General features: G+C 36.1%; 2 protein-coding genes and 2 non-coding genes across 4 annotated transcripts; 1 reads left to right on the forward strand and 3 right to left on the reverse strand.

The window, feature by feature from the left end:
* Positions 1-4,556: 4,556 nt before the first annotated feature.
* Positions 4,557-4,629, reverse strand: TRNAE-CUC. The gene has a single exon. It is a non-coding gene; the product is annotated as a tRNA-Glu (tRNA).
* A 2,429-nt stretch (positions 4,630-7,058) lies between these two features.
* Positions 7,059-7,131, reverse strand: TRNAE-CUC. Its single transcript has one exon. It is a non-coding gene; the product is annotated as a tRNA-Glu (tRNA).
* Positions 7,132-12,443: 5,312 nt separating this feature from the next.
* On the forward strand, positions 12,444-15,538 carry LOC109207315 (pentatricopeptide repeat-containing protein At4g39952, mitochondrial). Its single transcript, XM_019370210.1, has one exon. The coding sequence runs from the start codon at positions 12,538-12,540 to the stop codon at positions 14,872-14,874; it is 2,337 nt and encodes a 778-aa protein (XP_019225755.1). The 5' UTR covers positions 12,444-12,537; the 3' UTR covers positions 14,875-15,538.
* Positions 15,539-17,121: 1,583 nt separating this feature from the next.
* On the reverse strand, positions 17,122-17,916 carry LOC109207314 (protein TIC 20-II, chloroplastic). The gene has a single exon (XM_019370209.1). The coding sequence runs from the start codon at positions 17,878-17,880 to the stop codon at positions 17,233-17,235; it is 648 nt and encodes a 215-aa protein (XP_019225754.1). The 5' UTR covers positions 17,881-17,916; the 3' UTR covers positions 17,122-17,232.
* Between the last annotated feature and the right edge of the window lie 2,181 nt (positions 17,917-20,097).

Genomic DNA, 20,097 nt, shown 5'->3' on the forward strand with positions numbered 1-20,097 from the left:
GGAGTTCCAGCATAGTTATCCTGGAACTCCCGTAAAATTTACGGGAGTTCAAGCATACTTATGCTGGAACTTCCCGTAAAATTTGGGGAATATTTTTCGGATTTGAACAGTATTTTCGCTCAGATTTAAAGTGGCTAAATTTCGATGACTTTGAAACTTGGCTATTTTTCAACGACCAGTGGTAAATCTGGTCTATTTTGAATTTCTCCCGATACCATTCTTGGCTATTAGTTACTCCATCCGTTCACTTTTACTTGTCCAATATATTAAATATACATTTTTACTTTTACTTGTCCACTTATAACTAATCAAGAAGAAAGACAATAGTTTTTTTCCTGTTTTACTCTTAATCATTAATTTAGAGAAAATCTCACTTTATACCTATTAATTCCAAACTATTTACCCTTTAATGCCCAGGCTCAAACTATTTACTACTCCTACACGTGCTGCCCAAACTATTTACCCGTTATTTTCACAATAATATGAGGGAGTAATCATTAGAATCACGGTGCCAGCTTGTCCCTCATCTCAACTGGTTTCCTCTCACTCTTTACCCCACTCTGCTCTTTTTCTTCATTTGAAGCAAAACGGACAATCTAAATTTAGCCAATCAAAAATCCAAATCTTGCTATTTAGAGATTATAATACTTTCTGTATACACCAGTAAGCTTCGCAGTTGAGCCTTCTGATGGAAAGAAATCATTCACTCTTGGCACTCCCTGTTATATATAAAAAAAAAAAATCGACACAACACTAGAGGGCTCTCTTTGTGTATTCAATTAAAAAATAATTCATTGATTCAAACAAAGAAAAGATGTATGTTAACAAAAACAATTCTTTCTCTTCACCCAACTGGTTTTTGGAGATTTATTGTACAAAATTCAAATACACCATTGACGGACCTTGAAGCTTGAAACTCATAACTTGGTTTGTTCTGAGTTTTTAAATTATTTTGGATTCGATCCTATATGGGTTTTGTTTGGCAAGTTTGATTGGAGGTTGTATCTTAAGATTTTAAGTCAATTTGGTGGAGATTTTGTAGTAGATTTTAGAAGTTTGGGTTGAATATAGTTGAACAAGAGAAGAAGACGAATTTGTATTCTATAACTCAATAGTAAACATATACATTTTGGTATACAATTCATTCACTAATATACCCTATTAGCTATAGCTAATTATTAGACCTATATTGGTATCAATATGCTAGTTGATTTTCATGTTTTTGGTGATTGTTTAGCTGCATTTATATTACTCAATATTTGATTTTATTTTAATAATAGATAATATTAACTGTACAATATCTTGAAATATTTATTATACTTAATTTGTGGTATACCAATTTTTTTTATTTCTTTTCTCTTATAATGCATGTGGTGTTATGTAATAAGTAAGTATATCACTATAGTTGTCGGTAATTAACCAGTAAACTGTGTATCATTTGTTGTATAGTTTATATTGCCATTAATTGGTATCAATATCGTAGTTTTTGAAACATTTTTTTGGTTGTTTTGGCTGCATTTTAAGTAAATTCTACTTTTGAAATTATTTATATGGAACGTGATTTGCAGTGCTGAATTTTTTTGTGCTAACAATATACGATTAATGTGTCTTTATGTAATAGTTTTAAATTATAGGCAATTGTTGGAACGAACCCATACACCTATATGCATGTTAGTATATGGATGAGCACATTGCTTAGCCAAATATTTAGCTTTCAACGCGAGCAATGTAATTTCTCCATACTTGTTATTGTTTCCTTTAAATGTTTGTGTAAATAGTATAGTCACAGGATAGTTGTAGCAATATTTTCTAGGAGCATCATATACTCTGTTGTATTAAAAATGATAATACCATATTGGTATCATAATGGTACTAGAAGTCTTTTTTTGCTACTTATATTTTTTATTGCATTTTCCAACATATTTTTATTATTATTTCTTCTATTCTAACTAGTATATATGGAGATTTAGTGGCCTTAGATTATGCCTTTCTTTGCTCCATCACTGGTTTGGTGTTAATCTGCTAATGTAGCGTATGTACTATGTATTTGTAGGGAAGGGGATAGGTTATGTATAGCCAATCAGTGGAAGTTGAACAGGAACAAGAAATAAAGAAAAAAAAATAAAAATAAAAAAATAAGAAGAGAGTCAAATTGAGTGTGAAATATTATGGTAAAAATATCAATAATACGATTTGGGAAAAATAACGAATAAAAGAGAAAAATAAAAAAAAATAGGAAAACTGAAGAAAAAAAGAAGGAGAAAAGAAAGGAAAAAAAGGAAAAAAAGAAAAGAAGGCATAGAAAATAAAAAAAGAAATTGAGAATAAGAAAAATTCACCCACAACACATTACTATGGGTAGAAAAGTATTAAGGTTTCATGGGTAGAAAATAAATGGTAGAAGGGTAAATAGTTTTATTTTTATGTGGGTAACTGTGGGTCAAAAAACCCCATTAATTTTGTTTCAAATTTTTTCTGACTTTGAAATGTACTTATGGTCAACAATATTACCTTAATATTCTTAAGGACAGATAGTCAAAAGTTGCAATAAGTGACAGAGTTAACGCACATTGCTGTCCTATTTCTTATTATTGATTATCTGATTGACACTTTGTCCTCGTTCAATATCAATCGTTATTAGTAAGGCATGTTCATATCCAAGGTAGTCTGATACTACTGAACCCGTGGTGTACTACCTCTAACCATTTTGACCATATATTGATGGGGTTGGACGTGCAGTAGAAAATCCTGTATGCTTTCCAGTGACACTATTATTTTCTTGTTGGAACAGTGTGTTATATCAAAGAGGAGTACTTATCATTATTATCAAAGTCATATTCTTGAATTATGGTAAACACATAAATTGGGACTACTAAAATTCATTAAACCGTAATGTTGTTTGGAATAGCTTAAATTTGTCTCGGAAGTTTCAAGACCGGGAGGCGAACTTAATGTTTTTATTATTTAAATAAATACAGTGGATTTGAGCCCAATTTGTGCATAATCTCAGCCTTTTCCTGCTGATATATCTCCTATCTCTATAGCATAAGTACTGGGAAACTTTTGTCGACTAAAACTTACACAAATGGGTAAGAGAGCCATTTTTTTATTTCTACTTAAATGAAACCAATAGTTCAGCCCTTAGGTACGGATATGAAAAAAACAGTTAAAATGGCAATTAGCATTGAATGGAGTTGGGTAATTTATTTATTAATTGTTGATGATATTAACATAACAAACTAATGTTATTAGAACATCCAGGTTGTTTAAGCACATGTGATTATAGATTCTAATTTAAAGTGATAAATTGTTATAGGATGTTCTTTCAAGGTTTGATTCAACTAATAATTAAAACATAATCTATGCTATTTTAAATTTGTCCCGACACAGAATAAGATTAAACTTATATTAAACATTACTACATAAAAGGACAAATGAAGTCACACGTCAAAATAATCTATTGGGCGAAGGGTTCAGAAATTGCCCCTCTATAACTATTGTTTTTGGTTTTGTGCCACCCGTTAGCAACTTTTTGTCCTTCTTTGTCCCTTACCGTAATTGAATTTTTAAAAATTACCCCCACCTAAACCCTGAAATTTGGACCTGTGGCAGCTGACCTCAATTCCTTTCCCATGAGCTGCCATGTCAACTGCAAGTCATTAATTAACACCCCACCAAGTTAAACCCCAACAGAACCCCATTTCAGTTGAGCTCAATCGAATAACATAGAGCCCTTCACCACTGACAATCCATTGCCCGTCATCGCGCCGCACACCGAGCAGCCATCACCTCCGGTGGAAAAGCCTCAAAAGCTTTCAGCGGAGAAAGAGTGGTACCAGGCCATTTTACAAATTTTCAGGCCATTCACCATGTCATCGTCCATCCCCAAACCTCCTGCAATCTTCCGATGAGCACCAAGGTGGCCGCAAATGGAGTTCCGGCCGGTCCAAAATCGCCACCACCAATGCGAAATGATTTATGCTGATGAAGAGATTTCTCCTAACACCTGATACATGGAGATGAGTCAATTCCCGAGCTCTAACCGAGGAAGAAGTGTTTGACATACAAATTGTCAGCCAGTGACAGTGGGGCGAAGTGTTGGAGGAGTTTTTAGGTAGTGATGTACGCAAATTTTACGGGAGTTCCAGCAAGTATAATTGTCCAGTATAATATACTGGAGTTTGGAGCACTGGTGCTCCAGTCTCCCGCAAATTTTACAGGAGTTAGCAAAGTATACCGGTCCAGCATAATATGCTGGAGTTCGTACACAAATGCACCAGAACTCCCGTATATTATACTGGACCGGTCCCTGTTGCAGCAAAATAGTGGCTATTTTTCATTGACTTGATAAACGCTGGTTATTTTTCATTGACCAGTGTGAAAACTGGCTATACCATGATATTTTAACAATGGTATCCTTTAAACAAATTGTTTCGGTGTTCTAACAAAAGTGAAAACAATTCATGGTTGAAATTTTAAGATAAATCTATAAAGTGCACCCTTTTTTCTCGGAAAACTTAAAAGTGGACTCCAAAAAAATAAAATAAAAAGATAAATTCCGTTGCCGGGACTTGAACCCGGGTCTCTCGGGTGAGAGCCGAGTATCCTAACCACCTAGACTACAACGGATTCTTGCTATTGCTTACTAATTCAACTAATTTGTTAATCTTGAGAATTATTAGGTCACTTTATCATTTTAACTTTTAAGAATAGTTCATTGACCAGTATTTATATGTAATTAATTTTTTCTATTGTTCTTAAAATAATATTATATGGTGTTGTAAACCCATTGTAACTCCGTTGTTATATAATCATAAAATAGCTCGATTTTTGTAACCACGGATTTGGTGGTTTTTGCATGGTTGCTTATTTCATTTACCCATTATCAGGGGCGTATGTAGCGTATAGGTGACGGGTTTAACTGAACCCGTAATTTTCAATGCGCAGCATAAATTTATGTGTAAAATCTACTAAAATTGCAACAAATAGTAGATTTGAACCCATAACTTTTAAAATATAATGAGTCATTGCTAAAAATCTTAAAGACTGAACCCATAGGGTTTAAATCTTGGATCCGCCTCTGCCCATTATACAGTACCATGCAGTCAAACCAAATAATAAAATATTATTAAACTACAACAAACGATATAGTTTATCCAAACATTGTACTCATTAATACTATATAATACCATACAATACAATACAATACAATATGGTACATTGTGAAACCATGGGTAACGACCATCCAAACATGCCATAACAAAATAGACTATTGAAAAGAAAAAATGCATAAAGTACCTATTAAACTTGTGAGGAAAAATCATTTACACACCTAAACTTTAAGGGTATCCTAACACCCCACTATTCTTATCTAAACTAAATTTAATACCTTTGAGTGATGACCTGGCATGAAAAGTGTAGTTCATTTTGTAGATGCGCATAAGACAAAAAAAAAAACAGCTTAAAACTAATTTAATTGTCCAGGTGTTACTTTCCTATTGGATACTCTAACTAATTAAACTTAATACTAATTTTTTCTCTTTTCTTATTCATTTTTCTTTTCTTTTTCGTTTCTTTTTCTCTTTCTTCATTTTAACATAACCATTGTCACCCTCTTCCTCCCCATTTTTTGAAACTAAGTCATGTTTTATTTTTTGCTTCTCTTTTCTTGTTGAATCTGTATTCCTATTCCTCTGTTTCCTCCGCCATATTCACCTACCTTTACAAACTCCATTTCATTGCTCATATTTTGTCCCTTTAATCTCCTCGATTTGATAGAAACATAAGTTCTCTTAAGCAATTGAGTCATGAATTTAGGTTGGAATAATTTTAATACTTGATTGGAGAGCTTGATGTTCGCCAATACCATTTTTCGTACAAGGAATTTTCTCTCCTTTTCTCTTCGATATGGGTGTGTGGGTTTTCTTTGGTGAGATGATGTGAAGGAAATATGGGGGCATTTGCATCTATACCCGCTTTTTGTGTCACGTTTTAACTTGTGCCCGCTTTGTAAAAAAAATTGCAAACGTAACCGCTTTTTGGCAAAACTTCAGCATACGGGGCTGAAGTAGCGAAGGCAATCACGTAAAACTTCAGCATTCTAGTAGCCGGGCCTGAAGTTCAGCTCTAGAGCTGAAGTTTTTGTTTTGTAACTGGCGAACTTCATCTCTAGAGCTGAAGTTTTTGTTTTGTAACTGGCGAACTTCAGCACTAGAGCTGAAGTTTTTGTTTTGTAACTGGCGAACTTCAGCTCTAGAGCTGAAGTTTTTGTTCTATATTTGATTAACTTCAGCATGTTGTAGGCCTCTTCGGCTTATTAGTCTCTGCAGCCTTGCTCTTCTCAACCTTGGATTCATTACCTCCTTTTGATCGTTTGGAACGACGCAAATGAGTGGAGAAGTAGTCAATTTTGTTATGTTTTTACCAGTGGTTTACCAGATTTACCACTGGTCGTTGAAAAATAGCCAAGTTTCAAAAGTCATCGAAAATTAGCCACTTTAAATCTGAGTGAAAACACTGTTCAAAATCCGAAAAATACGCCCGCAAATTTTACGGGAGTTCCAGCATAAGTATGCTTGAACTCCCGTAAATTTTACGGGAGTTCCAGGATAACTATGCTGGAACTCCCGCAAATTTTACAGGAGTTCCAGCAAGTATAATTGTCCAGTATAATATACTGGAGTTTGGAGCACTGGTGCTCCAGTCTCCCGCAAATTTTACAGGAGTTAGCAAAGTATACCGGTCCAGCATAATATGCTGGAGTTCGTACACAAATGCACCAGAACTCCCGTATATTATACTGGACCGGTCCCTGTTGCAGCAAAATAGTGGCTATTTTTCATTGACTTAATAAACGCTGGTTATTTTTCATTGACCAGTGTGAAAACTGGCTATACCATGATATTTTAACAATGGTATCCTTTAAACAAATTGTTTCGGTGTTCTAACAAAAGTGAAAACAATTCATGGTTGAAATTTTAAGATAAATCTATAAAGTGCACCCTTTTTTCTCGGAAAACTTAAAAGTGGACTCCAAAAAAATAAAATAAAAAGATAAATTCCGTTGCCGGGACTTGAACCCGGGTCTCTCGGGTGAGAGCCGAGTATCCTAACCACCTAGACTACAACGGATTCTTGCTATTGCTTACTAATTCAACTAATTTGTTAATCTTGAGAATTATTAGGTCACTTTATCATTTTAACTTTTAAGAATAGTTCATTGACCAGTATTTATATGTAATTAATTTTTTCTATTGTTCTTAAAATAATATTATATGGTGTTGTAAACCCATTGTAACTCCGTTGTTATATAATCATAAAATAGCTCGATTTTTGTAACCACGGATTTGGTGGTTTTTGCATGGTTGCTTATTTCATTTACCCATTATCAGGGGCGTATGTAGCGTATAGGTGACGGGTTTAACTGAACCCGTAATTTTCAATGCGCAGCATAAATTTATGTGTAAAATCTACTAAAATTGCAACAAATAGTAGATTTGAACCCATAACTTTTAAAATATAATGAGTCATTGCTAAAAATCTTAAAGACTGAACCCATAGGGTTTAAATCTTGGATCCGCCTCTGCCCATTATACAGTACCATGCAGTCAAACCAAATAATAAAATATTATTAAACTACAACAAACGATATAGTTTATCCAAACATTGTACTCATTAATACTATATAATACCATACAATACAATACAATACAATATGGTACATTGTGAAACCATGGGTAACGACCATCCAAACATGCCATAACAAAATAGACTATTGAAAAGAGAAAATGCATAAAGTACCTATTAAACTTGTGAGGAAAAATCATTTACACACCTAAACTTTAAGGGTATCCTAACACCCCACTATTCTTATCTAAACTAAATTTAATACCTTTGAGTGATGACCTGGCATGAAAAGTGTAGTTCATTTTGTAGATGCGCATAAGTCAAAAAAAAAAAAAACAGCTTAAAACTAATTTAATTGTCCAGGTGTTACTTTCCTATTGGATACTCTAACTAATTAAACTTAATACTAATTTTTTCTCTTTTCTTATTCATTTTTCTTTTCTTTTTCGTTTCTTTTTCTCTTTCTTCATTTTAACATAACCATTGTCACCCTCTTCCTCCCCATTTTTTGAAACTAAGTCATGTTTTATTTTTTGCTTCTCTTTTCTTGTTGAATCTGTATTCCTATTCCTCTGTTTCCTCCGCCATATTCACCTACCTTTACAAACTCCATTTCATTGCTCATATTTTGTCCCTTTAATCTCCTCGATTTGATAGAAACATAAGTTCTCTTAAGCAATTGAGTCATGAATTTAGGTTGGAATAATTTTAATACTTGATTGGAGAGCTTGATGTTCGCCAATACCATTTTTCGTACAAGGAATTTTCTCTCCTTTTCTCTTCGATATAGGTGTGTGGGTTTTCTTTGGTGAGATGATGTGAAGGAAATATGGGGGCATTTGCATCTATACCCGCTTTTTGTGTCACGTTTTAACTTGTGCCCGCTTTGCAAAAAAAATTGCAAACGTAACCGCTTTTTGGCAAAACTTCAGCATACGGGGCTGAAGTAGCGAAGGCAATCACGCAAAACTTCAGCATTCTAGTAGCCGGGCCTGAAGTTCAGCTCTAGAGCTGAAGTTTTTGTTTTGTAACTGGCGAACTTCATCTCTAGAGCTGAAGTTTTTGTTTTGTAACTGGCGAACTTCAGCTCTAGAGCTGAAGTTTTTGTTTTTGTAACTGGGGAACTTCAGCTCTAGAGCTGAAGTTTTTGTTCTATATTTGATTAACTTCAGCATGTTGTAGGCCTCTTCGGCTTATTAGTCTCTGCAGCCTTGCTCTTCTCAACCTTGGATTCATTACCTCCTTTTGATCGTTTGGAACGACGCAAATGAGTGGAGAAGTAGTCAATTTTGTTATGTTTTTTCTTCTCTGTTTGTGGTTTACCAGTGATATTTCGAAGCTCTGCTATGGTTTTTGAAAGTCCAACACTGGCTAATCGAGCCTGTGATCAAATAAAATCAGCTATAGGAATTTAAAATGACAGAAAAGAGATACTCAAAATGGAGAGAAGAAGAATCATTCAAAAGCAACCCAAGTGGGAGACAGTGAAATTTCAAAGAACTTTTATTGTGTCTTGATTTGGGATTTTGTGACGACCCGACCCGTCGTCTCATGTATTACAGACCCGTTTCCCCCATTTACTGCTTCTTCATGTTTCATTACCAGCAACGAGTGAGTTATAGTTGAATTGAATTGGTTTGGATAGGAGATGAGACACTTAGTCTCTTTAACGAAGGCTTAAGTTGGAAAGGTCAACCGGACGTTGACTTATGAGTTAGAAGGCTCGGATGTGATTTCCGGTGATTGATTAGCTTCGGGGGATGATTTGTGACTTGGGAGTGCGATCGGAATTGATTTTGGAGGCCCGGTGTAGAATTAGGCTTGAATTGGCGAGGTTAGTATTTTGGCGAATTCCGGTTGATGGGTGAGAATTTGATCCGAGGGTCAGAATGGAATTCCGAGAGTTGTTGTAGCTTCGTTAGGTGATTTTGGATATGTCTGCAAATTTTCAGGTCATTCGGACGTCGTTTGGTCGGGTTTTCGATCAAATGCGTATTGCGGAAGTTTTTAAGAAACTTAGGCTTGAATCCGATGTAAATTAATGGTTTTAGTGTTGTTTGACGTGTTCTGAGGATTGGAGCAAGTTTGAATGAGGTTTTAGGATGTGTTGGTGTTTTTGGTTGGGGTCCCGGGGGCCTCGGGGTGAATTCGGATGGTTAATCGGAAGTTGGAATGTTTGGTGTTGCAGCAGATTTTTGAGGCTTCTGGTATTTCCGCATCTGCGGAAAAGGAGCCGCTTAAGCGGTTCTGCAGATGCGGTAGGGAGATCGCAAAAGCGGCCCTTGAGGGCCTGGGCAGTTACCGCAAAAGCGGAAGTTTCTCCGCAAGAGCGGACACCGCAGATGCGGTAAGCGACCGCAGAAGCGGTCCTGGGATTATTGTAGAGACCGCATAAGCGGTCATTGGGATCGCATAGGCGGCAACCGCATAAGCGGCTTAAGACCGCAGAAGCGGAAAATGCTGAGGGTTTAATGAACAGTGGGTTCAAAATTTCAAAAGTTAGAAAAACATTTTGGGACTTCGGGAAGAGGCGATTTTGGGCGATTTGGAGAGATTTCAAAGGAGATTCCATCAGGTATGAACTTGTAGCCTCAAATAATGTTGTTAGGGTATAAAAACAAGGATTAAACACTGAAAATTCAAGGAATTAAAGGGTAAAAATGGAGGTTAGGGCTTGAAGCCTAAGAGAGTCTAAATTGGCGATTTGAGGGGTCAAATGGACTCCGATTCTTGTGTATTTGGTATGTATGGACTCGTGGTGAGACGAGGATTCCGGAAATGTAAATTTCGTAATTTTTCGAGAAGTGGGACCGGGGCTCGGGTTTTGCCAACTTCGTGTTTTTGGGTGTTTTTCGAGTTCTTTCGATTGGGTTATGTTCCATTAGCCTATTTTAATGTATTCCTTGTGATTTTGATCAGATTCGGCACCCGAGGAGGTTGATTCAAGAGGGAAAGGCTTAGCGGACTAGTCTCGTGGCCGGTTCGAGGTGAGTAATAGATGTGGATGATGACCTGAGGGTTTGAAACCCCGGTATATCACACTGTGACGCTATATTGAGGCGAGACACGTATTCTACGGTGAGTGCGGGGTCGAATGTGATTGGGGACTATGGCTTAGTCCGCCCGAGTGATGTTGTACTGTGTTGTTGGCTATAAATTAGCTGGTAAACCTCCTACTTGGATGGTTATGGATATATTTGGGCTGCGTGCCGGTTATTTGGATCCCGTAGGGATTATTATCACTGTTTCTGTGATTTATAGCATGTTTTCATGATATCAGTCCTGAGCTAAACATTTGTCCTAAAATGACTAGCAAAATTCTAAGGTTTCAAACACCTAATTGATAATTACTGATAATTGGAACTAAAACTGGTAAGTTGACTGTGCCTGTGTGGCTTGCATGCATATAGCTGGACTGATAGTGGATCGGGCTGCACGCCGCAGCGTATGTTACTATGATATTGCGCTTGGGCTGTAGGAGCCCCTCCGGAGTCTGAACCCCCACAGTGAGCGCGGGTACCCAAATGGATCGGGCTACGCGTCGTAGCGGTCATGTGCATTTGCATTGCATTCATGCATCGAACCTTATCTGCTCTATCTGTTAATACTTATTGATGTTACACTGTTAAATGTGAAGAAATACTGTTGTAGCTTTACTTTGTCGTATATTGGGATTTCTTACTTTCAATGTCATTATTCATGTCCATTACCACTGAGTTGGAAGTACTCACTTTACTCCCTGCACCATGTGTGCAGATCCAGATACCTCAGGAGCTAGTTGAGCTTATTGCTGTTCTTCAGAGTTTTCATTCGGAGTTGTCGAGGTAGCTGCCTGGCGTCCGCAGGACCCGACTCCTCCCCCTAGTTCCTGTTATTTGATTATCCGCGTACTTCAGACTATGTAGTATTACAGTATTATTATGCTATTCTGGTAGAGGCTCTAGACTCATGACCCCCAGATCTTTGGGAGGTTGCTCTGTATTGTTGATATTCGGGTTGTTTTATATCTATCAGCTATATTTTGGTTTCTTCGCTGTTAATGATTTTTAAATAAATGGTTTTGAGCTCTACGCTCGGGTTGAGAGTATAATTGGTCGGGCTTGCCTAGCAGTTGTGTTGGGCGCCATCACGACCGGGTTTGGGGTCGTGACAGATTTTTAATGTTATAATAATCCAAGTGGAAGTCCTCAGTATATTTGCTTTAGCTTCATTAATCAAAGAGAGCAATGTTGAAGTCATCGTTGTAGAAGAAGAAAGAAGAAAACGAAGGAGGAGAAGGAGGAGGAGAAAGGGGGCCGAAGTTGTTTAAAAAGTGGGTACAAGTTAAAACTTTAAAAAAAATGGATATAGGTTAAATGGGGGCGACCAAATAGGGTGCCCCGTGCAATTTTTACGAAAATATGGTCAAATTAGAGATGTTTAAGTGGAATGGTAGGGGAGGTGGTTCTGATTTTTCAGAGATAGAGTTTATAGGTTTAAGGGAGGTTATGGTTGTGACTGCTTTCCATGGTGGCGGGCTGCGAAAATAATGATAAGGAAGGTGGAGAAGATGAAATGAAAAAAAAGAGTGGAAAAAGGAAAGAAAAAGTATAAAAAAGAAACAAAATGGTGCTGTATTTGATACATGGCGCGTGTTAACACAGTCCACCACAAGACTGATTCGATATTTTGAAAGAGGTATTAAATTTAGTTTAGATAAGGATAGTGGGTTGTTAGGACACCCGTAAAGTTAAGGTGTGTAAATGATTTTCCCGAACAAGTTTAAAAGGGTATTTATGCATTTTCTCCTATTGAAAACTCAAAGTATAGATCACAAATATTAAAGACCAATTAACATTCTATTAGCACAATTCCACAACTACAATAAACGTTCCTCTTTTTGCTTGCATTGTCTCATTTTAAACTCTCCCCATGTTCAGAACTAAACTTCACAAACTCTGCTACTCAAGTTCCATTGAATTTCCCACTGAAACAACTTCCCACTACCTTCACCATCGACTCAATACATTCCTCTCCTATAAAACCTCAGACCTCAAAAAGCTTCATCAATCCCACGCTTTCATAATCACAACAGGACACACAAACAACGTTTACATAGCAGCAAAGCTTATATCTTTATACGCTTCTAACAAACACCACCTCATTTCTTCGAAAAAAGTGTTTGCTTTAATCAGTTCTAAAGACCCTTTTCTTTGGAATTCAATTATAAAAGCTTATTTCTCCAATGGCTATTATTCAGAAGCTCTTGAGTTTTACTCCAATATGCGGGGTTTTAATGCTCTGCCTAACCAGTTTACGATTCCCATTGTTGTTTCTGCTTGTGCTGAACTTGGGTTGATTTATTATGGCAAAAAGATTCATGGGTTAGTCTCAAAATTGAATCTTTTTCACGGTAATAATGCTGCTGTTGGATCATCTTTGGTTTATATGTACTCAAAATGCGGGTTTATGGAGTATGCTGCTGATGTGTTTGATGAAATTACTGTGAGAGATGTGGTTTCTTGGACTGCAATTGTAAAAGGGTATGTGGAGAATGGGGAGAGTGAGAAGGGCTTGGAGTATCTTTGTTTGATGCATAAGGAGGGGGAAAGTGAGGTACGGCCTAATTTTCGGACGTTAGAGGGTGGATTTCAAGCTTGTGGAAACTTAGGTGCATTTGTAGAAGGGAAATGCTTGCATGGGCTGACAGTTAAGTCTGGTTTTGGTAGTCATCAAGTTGTTCAGTGTTCTCTTCTGTCAATGTACTCGAAATGTGGTTCGCTTGAAGAAACATATAGTTCGTTTTGTGAGGTTGATGAGAAGGATTTGTTTTCCTGGACGTCGATAATTGCTGCTTATGCAAAGTTTGAGTGTATTTTCGAATGCATTGATATGTTCTTGAAAATGCAGGCCAGTGGGATAACCCCAGATGGGATGGTAATTAGTTGTGTGCTTTCTGGTCTAGGTAATGCCATGAGGACTTTTGAAGCTAAGGCTTTCCATGGATTCATCTTGAGAAGAAACTATGTTGACGATCATATGGTCTGTAATACATTATTGGCCATGTATTTTAAGCTTAGACTCATGAATTTGGCAGAGAAGATATTTGATGGAGGAACTGGACAAACCACAGAATCCTGGAATATGATGGTGGTTGGCTATTTCAAGGCTGGGTTAGAAGGCAAGTGCATTAATTTATTCAGAGAAATGCAACATTTGGGAATTGAATGTGACGTCAACAGCTTGATATCTGTAATTTCTTCTTGCTCCCGGTTGGAAGAATTCCATTTAGGGCTGTCTCTGCATTGCCATGTTGTTAAAAGTCTGATGCTTGAAAATGTTTCTGTTACCAATTCTCTAATAGATATGTATGGAAGAAGCAAGAACCTGAGTTTATCTTGGAGACTCTTTTGTATGATGACTAATAAGGATGTTGTCACGTGGAACACAATGATGACTTCCTATATTAGTTGTGGAAAATTTACAGAGGCCTATGGCCTATTCAATAAGATGATTGCAGAAAGCTACAAGCCTACTATTGCAACGCTGCTGATTTTGCTCTCTGCTTGTTCTCATATTTCGTCCTTGGAAAAAGGAGAGAAAATTCATGAATACATCAAGGAAGTTGGGTTTGAAAAGAATACTTTGCTTGCTACTGCTTTGACTGATATGTACGCGAAATGTGGACAGCTAACAAGATCCAGAGAAATATTTGATTCAATGGATAAGAGAGATGTCGTCTCTTGGAACGTACTGATCTCAGGCTATGCTATGTATGGAGAAGCAAATTCTGCTACAGAAATTTTCAAACAGATGGAACAGTCGGAAAATAAGCCAAATGAACTGACTTTTCTTGCTGTTCTCTCAGCTTGTGCTCATGCAGGATTGGTTGAAGAAGGAAAGTCCATATTTAGCAGAATGAAAGATTATTCTTTGATGCCTACACTGAAGCACTACGCTTGTATGGCCGATCTTTTAGGTCGTTCTGGTAATTTGGATGATGCTGAAGCTTTGGTTTTGTCCATGCCAATTGCTCCTGATTCAGCTATCTGGGGTTCTTTACTTGGTTCTTGTAAAATTCACTGTCAGGTTGAGAAGGGTATAAGAATTGCAAAACATGCCATTGACTCTGACCCGGAAAATGATGGGTACTATGTAGCAATCTCAGACCTATACAGTTCTGTAGGAATGTGGGAAGAGGTTGAAATGGTGAGGAAAATAATGAAGGAAAGGAAAGTGAGGAAAGAAGTTGGTTGGAGTACAGTATAATTGGGGCAGCTACTTGTTGCGAGTCTTTAGCAACTCAAGTCATGGTAGTATCAATGTGATGAAACTTTGGCACTATTAAAGGTCTTAAGAGTCGTACACTTGCAAGAGTTGTCGATAAATCACATTTTCTGCACTCTATAGTTTGCTTTCAGGTGCTGGAAAACAATGGCAAATCGATGGTCGCATTGACATGGTTTTCAGACGATTTCCAAGTTACGAGCCCTATATTTCAGTGGGCTGCACGAGAAGGATACATTTATTGATTATGCCTCTGATGTTGGCTTTGTATGATGAACAAATTGCAGTTTTCTCATCACTTGAAGTTCGGCCCTTCAGCAATGTATCTATGCACGAGAATAGAGAAACATTTATGTTCTCCATGATACATTGGACAGCAACAAATATAAATATGGCTGTACAGTTGAGGAATGTCTATGGCTAATAGGCATGATGCACAACTGCCGGTCCTGGACACAGGCTCAGGGTTCGGAACTTTTGAGTACATTGCTGAAATTTCAGTGCTTGGATTATAGATTAGGAGTATATAAGTTTGGCCGTTGAGGTCACTAAAATGTGAATCTCTTGAGGGCACAACCTTGAGCTAGCCAAGAAAGGTCTGCAACATGAGAAATTATCTACATTTATTTGATCTCTCTGCATGACCTGAATATAGTGTAATGACGTTGCTGGGGTAAGCAGGGGCGTACGCAGAACTTTTCATAAGCGGTGTCGATAAAAAAGTGAATAAGTAAACAAATCTTTATATAACGACATCATATTAACAAAACATATTATAATAATAAAATGCAATTCAAGTATATTACTATAAGTCTATACAGAGTATTCACTTTTTGAAATTTATTTATAATAACTTTATTAGAAATAATATTAATTTAAGGCACCAAATAACCATTCAAAAAATCAACTACCGTTTGATTCAGTAAATTAGTACTATTACTCAACTTTATCGTCGAGAAAGAAAAAAGTATCAAGGTGACTTATAATGGAAACACAAGCAGCATGCCCTATTTTCAGAAATTGCAAATGTGGAGAATGAGTAGTTTTTTAAAAATAGGGTTTTAAGTTGGCAAAAATATATTTTAGCGGAACTTTTTGTCATGGTGCTCAAAATTTTATAACATTCAAACAGCTAGAGATTCGAACTCACGACCTCTATAAAAAAAGTCTGAGGCACTTAACCAGGCAGGCTGAAGAGCGAACTGTTTCCTAGTATTGTCCTTTTAATCATTTTGTATCATATCTTGTATTTACATATTAATTAGATACATATATTTATTAAAGATTTCCATCGAAGCGGTGTCGGAGACACCGCTTCGACCAAGGTGCATCCGCCCCTGGGTGTAAGACCCACCATGATTTCCATACAAAGCGAAGCTTGTGGTCTCCGGATGAGCTTGCATATGGATAAAGTGGTGCGAGGACACAAAGAACACTAGGTCATTTCTTTTCATCAGCCTTGAGCCTCGGCAGCAGACAGAGTTATCTAATATCAATACTGGTGAAAGGTAACACGTACCAATAAAATAATGGAGGCATGCGGAAGTTATGTTCGTCGATAAAATAGTCAATATGTGCGCAAATTGGTCCGAACACCATCATACTTTCTCAGGTGTCAGCACTATCGTCTACTAACGTTAGCCTCACTCTCGCTCAGTGATGCTTCAGACAAGTGACTTGCAATAAAAGTTAGGAAAATTGGTTTTGTCTTGATGGATCAATGATGATGACATATCTTTTTAACATTTCTAACATTTTAATTACCAGACATTGCATATTTGATTTATGAGGTTTGATATGTACTCTCTCATTAGCCAAGTTCAATTCATGATACTACAAAAACTACCACCACTACTACTATTACTGCACCACAGTCCAAATAAGTTAGAGATATAAATTCTCATTCCTTTCATTAACCTCAGCACATATCATCATCATTACCAAAATAAAATAAAATAAAATACAAGTTCAAGTATAATAATAATAATAGAAGTTCTCTACCAAGATACTTACTGGTTGAGAATAAGTTTTAGACCACAAATTGTAAAGTCCCCAAAAATGAAACATTTCATGAGACCTTAAAAGAGGAAATGATCTCCTAATAACTAAAGCAGCATTTGTAATGGATTAAAGTAGCAAGTTTCCTACCTTAAAATATTCAAATTTACTTGAACCAAATGATGATCAATTGACCACGTAACAATTGACATTAAAAAAAAATACAACATATGGACAAAATTCCTTTCATTTCATTTCCAAATATTAAGTACCAAAAGAAATTAAAAAACATATAACAAAACGTTCCTGCATCTCCATAGAACAACAAACAAACAAAAAAACTTACATTTGCCTATTAGCAGCTTCAGTAACAAAAGGCAAGTAAGGAGTTTTCCCAAGGATACAACTAACAAGCCCATAAACAAAACAGCCCACAACAAAAACAAAAAGCCCATTATGCATCATCATTGTAAGTTTCAGCCCAATTCCAGATTGACCCGGAGAAAATATCCGCTGAATCAACATAGGTACCACCAATAAAACGTCAAGTACAACCGCTTGAAGCGCATTGAAACGGGCGTAACGGTTTAGACTCTCGTTCCGTACAATTCCCAAGTAGAGGGCGAAGAACGTGACAAAGCTAGCGTATGGGATTGAACGGTAGAGTGAGAGAAGTGGAAGAATTGGCTGAAATGGGAGAGTTAGGGAAGGGTATTGAGAGAATAAGAAACGGCCGTATTGAAGGCCGTTGAAAAAGGGGAGAAAGTAAGCTACGGCGGAGATTAAGCGGTCTGTGGCGGGGATTGGGTTGTAGGTGGCGGAGATGGAATTGAGCTTGGTTTGAGTTCGGGTTTGGGCCTGGGTTTGGACGAATTTGGGGAGGATGGGTTTGAGGGGGTGGGGTAGGAGTAGGTGGGGGTGGTGGGTTTTGGGGGTTAGGGTTTTGGAAGGTGGATGGAGAGAGAAACGAAGGAGAGGGACGGAGGCCATTTTTGGAAAATGAGAGCTTTTTGGGAGCTGCTGGTGTTTATTTAGATTGGATTTTTTGAAGTACAACCTAGAAATGCACATGGTACGTCATATAATGCAGTATGTCAATATTTGGATACTAAGGTAGGTTTGGCTATAGATTCCCAAATTTGTTCGAAAAATTTGATTTGGTTGAAGTTTGGTTTTGAAGATGAAAATGTGATTGGACATAAGTTTTCAAAACATATATTACTTTTTTTTTTTGAAAAAATATGAAACATGACTTATACCCATAAGTTTTAAAAATTGTCACAAATACCCAACAGTACCTTTATCAATAACATTCATTATATTATTGCAAACCATAGTCCTGAACATAAATAAATTTGGTACAAAATTATTATTTTTATAATGAATAACATAATAAATTATCAGATGACCGAGAAAACGAAACAGCGTTGTTACAAAATAATAAATGGTGGGCTCTTTTATAAAATACAAAAGTTTTGGGCAATTTTTAAAAAATGCAATAGTGATATTTTGGGCCAAAATCAGTTCTTGAGCTGATTTTGGGAATTAGCCAAAATATAGATAAAATCTATGGCCAAACATGTATTTACCGGAAAAAAAAACCTAAATATATTCTGACAAAGTCTATGGTCAAACGGGTCCTAAATTTAACCTCAAGCTAATACAACATCATAATATAGGGGCGAATACAAAATTTGAACATTACTAGTTTGAGTTCGAAATTTATGGCAGTTCACTCAATTTATTAGGTTTGAAATTGTAATTGTATTTATTTAATTAATTGTTTAACACATGTAATGTTTGAGCTAAAATTATTGCGGTCATATTAATTACATTTGCCTCAGCATAATTCTAATTGATTTTTAAAGATAAGATCAGATGAATGATACAAAATGCTATTTTTTGAAGATTAATTTAAATAGGAATATATTTAACTTGTGATTTTGAGGCAAAACATATTTGAATCAATCTACCTATCAATTTTTAGATTGCATTCCCTCTGAATAGCATGGCAAAGGTGAAAGAAAACGAGGAGGCAACTTTTGATTGTATGTCGTCTAACTTTGTTGGTGATATGGGTGTCATGTTTAAAAATAGTTTAAAAACCTCCAACGCAAAAGGAGGCCATGTTTAAAGAAACCGTTTTTTTCTTTTTTAAAAGAAGTACACTACGCTTGAAACTTCCAATTTAGTTTACAATCCTACGTTTGTTGGGATATTTTTTTTAATTCGTTAAACCTAAAAAACTGCTCTCTTTTTTTTACGTTTTTTGTGTTTTTTTTTATTTGTTTAAAGAAGTTCACAAAGTTTAAAATTTTCAATTTAGTTTACATCTACATAAAGTCCCACGTTTGTTGGGATATTTCTTAAAACAAAAGAAGTTACATATTTTAAACCCACTTTCCCTAAATTTTCTCTACAAAACCTAATCTAAAGATAATGGATAGTTGCTCAACCACGCATAACTCATGAAACATACGCACATGAAACTCACAAAAACAAACTGCCGCCCAACTTCTATTTCTCTGATTGATAGTGTTCTTAAATTCAAATCTTCCACTGCTATAAAATATTCAAGAAACCATACGATGTCTGCAAAAATTGAATTAAGGCTATAAAATTTCAAGAATGCAATATTTTGGAAGAAGCAGATTGTTACAATTTAGACACTACTTTCTCGATTGAATAGGTTCTATAAGATAAAAAGGTATTAAAAATTTATTATTGTCGATAATTTATTTTGGTAACTCTGTCTTTTAATTTGCATGTCTGTATTGATGGGATAATCAGTACCAAAACTCGATTGAAGAATTTGTGCACCAAACATATGTATCCTCAAATATGTTTCCCAGTGATATACTACAGCATATATCACGTTTGCTTCTACGTTTTTTTATTTTCAAATCTGAATTTTTTGATTTGCTCTTCGTATATTTTTTAATTTCTATGTGCATATTCATGGGGTAATCAATAGCAAAAACATGTAGTTACGTTGCAGATTTTTGTTAAATCTATTATTTTAAGTCTTTTTCGAACTCAATAATTTTTTTATATTTATTAGGATCCCATCTTCAATACTATTCAAGGCGTAGATAAAGAGAAGGAATGCGAGGTAAGTACATGCTCACTTTTAATTTGTCCTTTAAAATGACACTTATTTTACTTATATATGTGGATAGATATATTTGACAATAAAATTTTAGATCT

This window comes from Nicotiana attenuata, unplaced genomic scaffold (genome assembly GCF_001879085.1).
Source record: "Nicotiana attenuata strain UT unplaced genomic scaffold, NIATTr2, whole genome shotgun sequence".
NCBI classification, from domain to species: Eukaryota; Viridiplantae; Streptophyta; class Magnoliopsida; order Solanales; family Solanaceae; genus Nicotiana; species Nicotiana attenuata.

Excerpts from the sequence above, each read along its gene's own strand:
- LOC109207314 (XM_019370209.1), bottom strand. The coding sequence starts at position 17,880 with ATGGCCTCCGTCCCTCTCCTTCGTTTCTCTCTCCATCCACCTTCCAAA.
- LOC109207315 (XM_019370210.1), top strand. The coding sequence starts at position 12,538 with ATGTTCAGAACTAAACTTCACAAACTCTGCTACTCAAGTTCCATTGAA.